The 11,679-nt window shown below is 41.9% G+C and overlaps 1 protein-coding gene across 1 annotated transcript; it reads right to left on the bottom strand.

Annotated features, from left to right (window-relative positions):
* Positions 1–2,231: 2,231 nt before the first annotated feature.
* On the bottom strand, positions 2,232–4,808 carry marchf3 (membrane associated ring-CH-type finger 3). Its single transcript, XM_028402310.1, has 4 exons — positions 4,648–4,808; positions 4,296–4,500; positions 2,489–2,695; positions 2,232–2,390 (listed from the first exon to the last, which is right to left on the bottom strand). Exons 1-4 carry the CDS (start codon positions 4,806–4,808, stop codon positions 2,232–2,234), a joined length of 732 nt encoding a protein of 243 aa, XP_028258111.1.
* Between the last annotated feature and the right edge of the window lie 6,871 nt (positions 4,809–11,679).

The following is an 11,679-nucleotide window of genomic DNA, read 5'->3' as shown; positions in this document are numbered from 1 at the left end:
GTGCACTTTATTATTTACATATTACCCATGTAGGACCCTGAGTGAGCTCCTGCTGTGTGCCACGCTTTCTCTGCCTGCATGCTCACTGAGTGTTAGACTGAAGAGCTCATGCCTTAACAACTGTATCAACCTCAGTATTCCTCATACGTCATTGCTCTAAATGTTGATTAGAAAGTTGATTAGATCTAATTTAAATAAATGTGTCAGTTTATGTGAAATAAAACTAATATAGTTTTCTAAACAACACACTGCTTCGGGGTGTTGTTGGGTTGTTCCATGTAGCAGGCAGAGAACAAAACAAAGGACAAAGTTGAATAGAGTTTTAGGCAGCAAGTAATCTACAAAAACACTTTCCTCTCTTGGTAGGTTAGGTTGGGTTCTTATTGCACAGGACGGACCACGTAGTGTTTTTTAGTTTTAAAATTTCTGCCTCCGGCCAAACACACCAGAGGTGACTGGAGTCCATTAATGATGCAGTGCTGTCAGGATGGCTAGTGTCTCAGGATGTAAAAAATAGCTGACACAATAAGTTGGCACATCAGAACCAAATGTGTGACTATGGTAAAAACAATACAAGCCATGGAACGCAGCAACTAAAGCATACTGACACCACTTTGGGTAAATGTTTGGTTAAAGTCTGTATTGACGGCTCTTTTCATTTATTTTTGTAAGCATTTATTAAAAAACACCCATGATACGTGCCATCTTTAGTTAGTATCAATACTTCCTGTATTGTCAATGTGTTGATATCAGGAAACCTGATTTCCAGCCATGTCAGGGATCACTGCTTCTTTGGTAAGTTTGGAGGATAACTGTCAAGTCCAGCAGATAAATCATCTGTTTCCCCCTACTGTTAAAAATGTAAATTATTAATATAGATTCAGTTTTAGGTTTGTTGTGTCTTTTAAAAAATACTCTTCTGTGTATGTTGTGACATGGAATCCTCCATTTTGTTCTGAAACATCTGAGCAGCAGAGCCCCTACACACACACACACATATATATGAGGGCTCAAGACAACATTGAGGGAGGATCTCCTGGTGCAATCAGAAATGAACTGAGATGTGAGATTATTCATCTGGAAGCAGTTGTAAATAATTATCCCTTACATCCGATTGATGGAGAACTAGCTCACATCCCCCACTACACAGTTTCGGTACCCTGGCATGAATATGATAGGATGGCTCTCCAGAATAGCTCTCAAAACACTTTGAAGGTTGATCCCTCTGACAGCTGGTGCTACATTTCTTTAACTATGATGCAACAAAATGATGTTTGTTTATAAGTTATGTCATTATGCTCTGTCTGCACTTCAGTCACTCTTCAGAGTGGAGAAAAATGACAGTGTACTGAATTACTTAAATAAATAAAATTTTACATCTATCTGGAATCTTTATCTCTGCTGGTGCACTCCGTAGCTATTATCTCACCCACCCACCAAAGATCCATAAGAAGAGAAGTGTTTATTTTTAGACTTGAAGCAGACGAGCCGCAGGGCCTGGGGGAAATTAAGCACCTGAACCACCTGCAGGCTCTGCAGACACCTCATACCTTCAGTCACCTCCATGCATTTCTGCAGAAACTAGCCCGCTCCTGCCCAAAAGGCCAAACTGGATCTGCTGCTAATTTTACTTGTAAAGCTCCTCATTTACCACACCCACGGTGCCACCATTGCTGATGATGGTAAAGTCAGTGAAGATTTTTCATTTTATAATTTTTGATTTGATTGTTAAATGAACCAATGGTACATGGACCTGCCACCATTAGCCAACAAATGCAGGTAAAATCCAAACATTTTATAACATCTCATTTCCTTCTCCATGCGCCACCATCACCCGATTAAGGCACTGCAGGATAATTATTACAGGGACTTAAATGTCATTGACCATTGTTTTTGGAGGAGGCAGAAATCTCTCACAGTCTGAACAGAATAAGCATTGATGTAAGGTGAATTGATGGTGTGGAAGAAGTAGTAAACTAGTTGTTTAACTAGCCGAGTCAGTTCCATTACACTTTGACATGTGCTTACTAGGAAGTTGCAGCAAGGTATCACCAGATAGAATTCTGAAGTTGCTTCCATGGAGATGTACTCCTTCAATATATCCATTCTTGATGGGATTGGTGGAACCGGAGGCTGCTGTAGGAGCTCATCACACCCCGTCCTCAGCTGGGGTGTGTCCTGAGCTCTGTTGCCTTCCACTATTGTCTTTGGTTCATTCTGCAGCCTGCAGTCTATACCATAGTCTCTTTGTTGGTGGCCTTGGTGAGGGTGTTTATGGAAACGCTCTGCTGGTTGTGTGTACTTTGGGCTGACAGGGGAATCTGCAGTCTCACTCTCTGGTCTGTCATTTTCCATGTTTTGAACAGATGCATGTAGTAGCGCACTGATACCTGGCACACAGATGTTTTGTTACAGGTCAAAGGTCATGCAAAGACAGCTCCAATGAAACATGAATGCTAATAGTGAATTATATAGACCCTGAACCTACCACAGTCCAGAAAATATATATGGTGAAGAGAGCCAGCGTGAGAAACAGCAGCCCCAGTGCTTCCATGCCATTGGTGTAGTAGAGGTCTAAGGCTCCATGAACACACAGCCATCCTGACAGGCTTGCTAGTGGTGTGATGAAGAGGAAACATACAGCATCTGTACACAGTGTTCTTCTTTGCTGCTGCATTAATGGAGAACATAACCACTGTAGGGAGGAAGAGGAGGGTGAAGCCTTGTCAGCACATTAGAATAATAAATCTACTCAATATGATGATCTTTGGCTAGCAGGTAGTACTAATACTTCTGTCCTCACATAGTATTAGAGACTGCAGTATCATTACTGCTAATAATGCTATGAAGTTTAGAAATAGCATAACCCCTTTAGGAAGTGGAACATACAGTAATCTCACAAGTCACCTGTGTTCAATTTGTACTGAGCAGACTAGTAATCTGTCAGACACGTCTGTTTCTATTTACATCTCATGACTGTTCACATAATGTGACATCACACCTTTTTTTCCTAGATAAATATTTCCAACTTTAATCGTCATGCAGTTGCACCATAAAGGTCCCAAACAGACAACATGGTGCACAGTAAACAGCTAAATAAGTGTATGACCTGTGTCGGTATACTGTGCAGCATTTCCTGATAGCAGGCTTATGCTGTCCAGTGTATAGTTTAAACAGGACATAGCAGAGCACATGCTGCTTAATCAGCAGATTACTTGCCATGACCACACATACAATAAGAAGAGCAGGAAGGTGCACTCTCCTCCTGCTCTGCTCTCTGCAAAAGGAGAGAAACACCATCTAATCTGGCTCTCAGCCTAAGTGGCTTTAGTGGTAGAAGGGGTGCAGCTAACAGCAGGTTCTCCAACGTGAAGCAAAGAAGCTCCGCCCACTGGCTGTGACACCTGCTGCTTCATTCAGGAAAATGAGCTGGACCTCTCTGCTCTCCTCTTGTGTCTGTCAGTAGCACATGTCTCCTGTTCACAGTCAAGAGAGTCTCATTAAAGATGAGACATACCAGTGTTGGAAATAAAAGTACTCATCATGCAGCAGAAATGAAACTTATCTGAACCCGCTTCGTCCTGCAGTGCAGGGTCACGGGGGGCTGGAGCCTATCCCAGCTATCTATGGGTGGGAGGTGACACCCTGGACAGGTCATCAGTCCATCACAGGGCAACACACACAGACAAACAACCATTCACACTGAATATATTTAGGTGAGCTAATTGTGCAACTGCTTAATGACAATAAGACTCAGAACACACACACACACATATATGAGATATATATATATATATATATATATATATATATATATATATACATACAGTATTCATTGACAGCAGCAGAATAATCTTCCCTGCCATAAGGCATCAATGGTTCAGGAATATTTTGAAACACACAACAACCAGTTCATGGTGTTGGCTTGACCTCCAGATTCACCAGATCTCAATCCAACCCTCTGTCAACCCTAACATCTGTGGGATGGGCTGGACAAACAAGTTCCATTTATGGAGGCCCCACCTCACAACTTACAGGACTTAAAGGATCTGTTGCTAACATTTTGGTGCTAAATTACCATTCTACACCTTCAGAGGACACATGGAGGCGTGCCCCTTTGGGTCAGGGTTGTTTTGATTGGGAAAGGGTAGGCCAACACAATAGGCAGGTGGTCAAATTGTTATGGGTGATCGATGTATGTCATGGTCACTCACTGAGGCAAGATCAGAACCTTAAGGCAGCTGAGCAGCATCAATGTGTGACATCAGAGACAGCTGATGGTTGTAAAAGTCTACCTCAGTAAGTGGTTTTGGCAGGCGCTCCATTGCAAACTGGTGGTGGCAAAGCTCACAGTGGCCACGGTTGGAGGCGGTAAGCCAGTGCTCCAGACAGGTCTGATGCACCATGGCCAGGCTGCCAGAACACTCGCACAGGGAGAGCAGCTCCCCCGTGTCCTGGCCTTCATGGCAGATCCTGCAGAAGGGCTCCTCGCTGCACTGACTGGCACACAGAACAATTACCTCACTTACACCATAGTGGTATCGTAGCTTCTCAAGCATGCTCATGACCTCACACAGAAATAGTAAATCTTCAATGATCCTATTAAATTACATTACATTGCGTTCTTTCTTGAATTCTTTATGTTACCTGTCTGTGCCTGTACATTCTTCACAGGGCGTATCTGTCTGATACAACATTACTTCCTGGTTGCAGCTATGGCCTTCTTCTTCCTGCTCATGCAGAGGGATCAGCTTGACCTCCCCCACTGGGCTGGACACCCATGGGTACCCAGGATCCTCTGCTGTCATTTCCACCATATGTGGGGCCATGCACTCATGTCACATCTGTTAGCAGAAACACACACAACAAAACATGTCAGAATTTAATTTACTTTCAAAATAAGATGGTTTTTATAAATCTTATATGCTTTGCAGAGGTGGAGGTAGTTTAGCAGGGTTTGATTTCTTATAGTGGTAGGCCTTATTTTTAAATGTATATAATGTAATTAGGTGATTTATAATCCCATAAATTTAATATGTATGATTAATATTAATTGCAGCCCTAATGTGTGTAAAAGTCATGCCACAAGATTTACCTACATTAGAAAGCTACAAACTCAAGCACATGAAGAAGGTTTGAATGGAACCATTAAATCCCACTGCTTTACACATTTTCCCCTTACACCTAAAATAGTAAACACAGTCACTCCAACATCCATGTTTGCAGATATGTGGTAATTGAGAAGCAACAACACACACACACACACACACAGGCATATGTGTTTTATGAAGTCGATTTTATGTTTCAGAACTGATCAGTGGTTTATGAGGACCCACATTTCCCAACATCCGGCTAACATCTCCACTTGATCTACGGAGGACAATCATCACTTCAAAAATATCTTGTCTATACAGAACACATACATACATACACACAAACATTTTTATGAAAATGCACATGTAACTAGAAAAGCATTTGCTGGAGAAGATGCAAGTTTGATTGTTGCAGCTGAAGCATTGCTTTGAATGCTGATGTGTAGCATTGCTCTGAATTGCTGGAGAATCTGCAATCTGAACTTAATTTGCTGAAGCACGGTTAGGAATTTAGAAAGATGAAGCTCTTATTTTGAAAAGTAGAAAATGTTTGAATATTAGGAAGATATGAAAGAGAAACAGCTGAAGACAAGAACAGTATGAAGTCATGACCTTAAAGAACAGCCTGTGAATAAACCATATGAAAGGTCAGAGGCTGGAATAATACCATAAGACTATAAGAAGCACAGGTTGTGTGATTTGAATGTGTGTATCAGCCTGTCACCATGGTAACAGCCCTGCCTGCCTAATTAAGCTTGATTAATGTTTGAGACACAGGTGTGTCAGCCTCCTTTCACTCTTCTCAGGGCAGATCCCATGTATTTTAATGGGGGTTGCACCCTCCGAACAACTTCTCTTTTTGTCCACACCGAAGCATTGAGACAAAAAAATCGCAACCGGGGGCACCAGCAAGGTTTACTTGCCAGGATCTGGTTTAATTTTTTTGCCTCCCGCACTCTGAGTGATGACATCATCCACTCTGAGCCACGCAATACACACCAATGTTAAACTCAGAAATGGGCTGAAAACCACTCCAACTTTGAGAGCATGGGGTGCGGAAACGACTTGGAATTAGAAAATTCTGAATCAAACTATAATAAAGACATAGAATCTTTATGTCCTAAGGAGTGCATGTGATGATGATTGGTGAGCACAATCAAGAAAACAGCACCAGGAAATAATGAAAATGACCTCCCTACCATTAAATCCTCAGTTTACACTGAGAGAATCTTTCTTTCTGTGGGACAACCACACAGAGGAAAGTGCTTATGAACTAACTGATATAAACATTTAGACATTTCTAATTTTGTTTGTGTGCTTATGGTTCTATGTAACTGGAAAAAGTCATAACTTTACATTCTGTGTGCAGGTTTTGTATTTGCATGCAAACTCAATAAATCTACTATTTATACTAAAAAATAACATATAAAAGTCACTCTCTATAGACTTCTGTGTACAGAATGTCCAACTGTACAGCAGAAATAAATCCGTTTTGGCCTCTTTGATTGTCTCAAAGCTTACAACTCCTCCTTTAGCTCCACTCAGACTCAACCTCTTGTCCTCATACTTGGATTATCTGGGGTTGAGGAAGACTCAGATTCACAAAATCTCAATCTAACCCTCAGTCAACCCTAACATCTTTGGGATGTGCTGGACAAACAAGTTCCATCCATGGAAGCCCCATGGTTGTCTACTGAAAGTTTCCCACTCCCCCTTTAGCTCCACTCAGACTCTGATGCTACCAACATTGCCATGGCTCCCAAACAGACTCAACACAGCACTTCAATGGTGGGTGATGTTGTCAGGCAGTTTGTCCATCTGTATTTACAGTCTATATGCAATAATCAAACGTTTAGTTCATAGCAGTGCTGACTGCATCCATCAACTTTGTATCAGTTTACCAATTCATGCAGCTTTAAAGCCTACTTATAACTGTAAATTCTAAGCATGCTGCTTGTTTCGAGATACAAACAGATTTCCATGTGAGACACACAAAAGCAGTAACACATGAAACTCTGCTGCAGCCAGCCACACACAGACTGCAGCTAATGACAGCTAAGCCAACAGGCTGCAAACATCTCATAAAGAATAACAAGACAATCTCTAACAGAAGTCTTACCAGCAGCTTGATATCCCCAAACAGCCTGTGTTGTTGTGAGCTCTCATACAGCCTCTGTGTTTATCAGAGAGAGTCTGCAAGCACAAGCTTCTCCTTCTAAAGCCTGCCAGCAGATTAGCGAGGCTGACGGACGGTGGCGAGAATAGTGAGGGATTAGATGGAGGGGGAAAGTAAGAGCTGGGCCAGACGAATGAAAATCACATCAGAGTGAGTTACACTACATGGGAGCACCACCTCACCATATCCCCCTTAATCCTGTTAGGAGGAAACCGGGCAGGCAGACAGGCAGCAGAAAGAACGCTTCACTGGCCTCCCACATCCTACGTGGTAATGTAGGCTGTAGTTGCTACAGGACATGGTGTTGATGTTGTGTTTAGTTGGTGTAAACTGTATGTCTGTAGTCTTCTGCCAATATATAAACCCATAGCGGAGTGGGTGCTTGTTGTAGGTTGTGACGCTACATTTGGTTGATGTTAAATCCACGATAATAATCCAAGATATGATACATGGAAATAGTTATATATGGAGGTATTGCCCAATACACAACAATATGGTAATGGGACTTAACATGAATTCATTGACTGATATCACCCGATCACAGGACCATTACAGCCACAAAAGTCGCATCAGTCGTACATGTAGCACGGTGTAATCTGAGGAAGTCCTCCTTACACCACACATTGTTTTGTTTTCACATTGTGTTAAATTCTGTTTTTAATTGTACCCCCATGAACATGTAAATGTATATGCACACGTTCAGTTTTCAAGGACTGAAATATTGACCTCATGTTATGTTTCCTAATGAGAATGGGTTGGTCAATCCCCATAGACCATGTTAATATGTTCAACTTTACAGCAGAGACAAACATGTTTACAAGAAGAAACAAAAGGAAACTGTTAAGTTCCCTTTTTTCTGACAACTGTATGAACTGATTTTTTTCTCAGTTGTAGCTCCACTAGCGTCCCATCTCCTTGCCTATATTAGAAGTTCAGGCAGACTGTGATGCTGCCAATATGATTCAAGCCTCCCAAAACATCTCTTTAAAAACCCATGTCACAGAAGTGGCATATATAGTTTTATATATATATATATATACCATAAAACTTCAAATAATAGCCCAGCCCTTTATTTGCCTAAATCACAAAATTGTCCCTGCCTCTTTCTTCTTTTTTATTCTTCCATAGGTTTTTTGGCAGCGTATCTTCAGCATAGTTGACCGTCTTAAGTTTAGTCTTAAAGTTAGACTAGTAAAGTTATTACTAAACTCTCACTTTCCATTTTAGTTTGATAGCTTTATCAATAACATAGCATTTGTCTCCATTTGCTTTAAATTTAATAATAATATCACCTCTAAAGCTGTCATTTTTAAGATCTACATCACAACATTTTTCTACATGTGATATTAAAAAACACTTTAGCAAAGTTATGTCCCAAACTAGTGTTTTAAAACAAATGCTCTAAATTACCAATGTGACATGTCACAGTAGTGACCGGAGAATAACTAGCCAGGGATGAGGTGATATTATCATGTTAAGTAAAAAGAATTCTTTGAGCAGAGGAAATAGGGCTTTACTCTGTTTAATTTGTGGATTCAGCATCTATTTAAAGAATACACAGAATTAGTGAATGAATGATTTGTACTGTGCACCTTTTTTCTGCAGAAGAAGAACACATTAGAAGCCCAGCTGGTGCTCTAAAGGGAAGCCCTTCCATTCGTACTGATATATTTTGTTACACACAAGCTTAGCTACAAGTAACCTCAGATCCTGGAGTAGAATAAGGAGGACTTCTCTGACTGGCCTCTCTTTCTCTCTCTTCTCCTCTAATCCCGTCTGTTATTCATTTCCAGGCTGCTCCTGACAAAGCCTACAGGGAAAGCACATCACCAGGAATTTCTTCATGAACAGACTGAGAGGGTGGATAATGGCTTTGACAGTGGCGGGCCGGAGCAGAGCTTCAGACATACAGGATAAAAACCCTTATAAAAAGGGCCCCATCACAACTCCATGGAGAAAAGCCACCCGTCCTCCCGGATCTGGCTCCCGGTTGGATGCTGCCTCTGGCTGAAGGTCTGGGTCAGCTGATGTTGTGTCTGGGCATTAGTCAAGATTTGTTTGCCATCAGTGGACCCTTCTGCCTCCCCCACCTCACATTTGCATTGTGTTATATGGGACAGGGGCCCTCTCTAATCCTACTCAGGGCAGGGGCGAGGGGCCACTGCAGTCTATCGATCGCTCGCTTCATCAGATCCCATAACAGCCATTAAAAGATTTAAATTAAGTGTGTTCCTCAGTCTGGATCAGTAGCACACAAAGGCTCTGTAGGAGGCTGTCTGGACATGAACTCACATGTGCATATACCTGTGTGCCACTGCCATCATGATTGAGATGCTGCAAATGCTTTGAATACAGACGCTAAATCATACAGATTACAGCTAGCAATCTAAGTTTAGCACACTAATGTCATCACTGGCAAAATAATATCCGAGTGGCTGCTATAAAACAACTAGCTTGCCTATACTGCATCCCCCTCTTACATCTAATTAAATCAATAGGATTTAATTGTGTGAGCTGCAGCAGGTGCTGCTGATGATCAGTCCTTGATGAACTGATCATCAGCAGGTGTACAGACCTCTATAAAAACAGATGTTTTTGTCAGGGTTCGTCAGGGGAAGGACACAAATGCAGAGGCATGGAGCGGTTAACATTATCAAAAGCTCCTTTATTCAAAGCCAGGAGGGCAAAACAATACAAAAACCAAAAATCTCACTCAGCGTGGTCAAATAGAAAAGTACATAATAACTAACTATAAATCACACTTTGCGTGGCAGAACAAGATTAAGGAAAACAGGCACATGGCTCAAAAAGGCAAGAACAAAAACCTTGGCATGAACAAGGCTACTACCTGGAGCACCCCAAGGTCATTCAGAAGTGCATGGTAGGTGAGGAACAAGGCATGGCATGGACGAGACATGGACAGAAACAAACCCTACACCGGATGACAGGTTGGAAAACACAGACTATAAACAAAGGGACCAGGGAAGACAACGAGGCACAGGTGGCACACATTAGGGCAGGGCAGGTGATCACACAAGGAGGGAAAACACAGGAAGTAAAACACAAGACAATGCACAAGGAGGGCAAGGCTATCAAAATAAACAGAAACCCAGGGGACAGGACAACAACCTAACAAAGATAACAGGACACAGGATAAACAGAAAACCCAAAACAAGGAAACAAAACCAGAACTAAACTCCAGGTCATGACAGTTTTGACAGTTTGCTGCTCTGAAACATTCAGGTGTGTGTTAACACAATGACAAGAGAGAAAGACATAAACAATGGTGTTAGAGAAGCAGCTGTTGCTGTTGTTGTAACAGCACAGCGGCTAATCTACAGAATGACAGAAAAATAACAGAGTCAAGGTTTTAGAATGGACTAGTCAAAGTCCAGACCTCAACCCAGTTGAAATACTGTGGTGAACTATAGAGGTCTGTGTTAAGTGAATGTTCAAAAACCTCAATGAAATGAACCGATGTTGTGAAGAAGAATGGACCAAAATTCCTCCACAATGATGTGAGACACTGATAAAGTCATACAGGAAACTATCACTGCAAAAGACTATGGGATGGCTCCCCACTGATTCTGATGATAAGACAATCCTTTCATTTGAATAAGCAGTGTTAGTGGAATATTTACAGCAGATCAGTCTTTCATAAATAGAACATGGGCAGAGCTATGAGACAGAGACTCAGACGGGGCTGTTTGAAGTAAGGAAAGGGGTCACTAAGTGTTTTATCTGGGGGACTCAGAGATTTGATGCTAGCAGACCTTTCAAGGAGCTTTTTTTAAAACACAGATAAGGAGATTGGCAAGTGACCTGAGAGAAGCAGTCAGAAGCAGCCCTGAAACTGAAAATCTGACCAGTAGAACTCTCTACCAGCTTCTAAATGTTTTCTTGTTGTATTGCTCAGTTTGTGTGTGTGACAAGGGTTCTCCAGAATCTGCCTGTGGTACCGGTCAACATGTAGAATATGCCTCTCCATTAAAGGAAGAATACATTAGAGGACTAATCTGTAAAGAATGCTCTATCAGACTGCACTATCAGCAGAGGAAGGCTGATGTCTCCTGGTTTTAAAATGGATCCTAAGGACAAAAGAGAAGTGAGCGTGCCAAGTGACTCATGTCAAGTGGACATCCTTATCTAAGAAGAGTGGCTCTCTCTCTCGCAGTGCACTGTTTTCAAGGCAGCCAGGCAGGGTTGACAAACATTCAGGGACAGAGCAAGTCTACTGCCAGCTTCAGTTAGGGTCTTTCAGGGACATGATGAATAAGAAATTCTAGAATTTAGAAAAAAATCCAGAGGAGAGGGCAGTGTAGTGCAGCCCAACTCAGGTCTTCCACAGGTTGGCTTACAGTTCTTAAGGTAAGGTAGGGGCTCAGGAGGAGGAGAGGTGGATCAGCCCGC

This window comes from Parambassis ranga, chromosome 3, assembly GCF_900634625.1.
Source record: "Parambassis ranga chromosome 3, fParRan2.1, whole genome shotgun sequence".
NCBI lineage: Eukaryota > Metazoa > Chordata > Actinopteri > Ambassidae > Parambassis > Parambassis ranga.
This window is presented reverse-complemented; position numbering and strand designations above follow the sequence as displayed.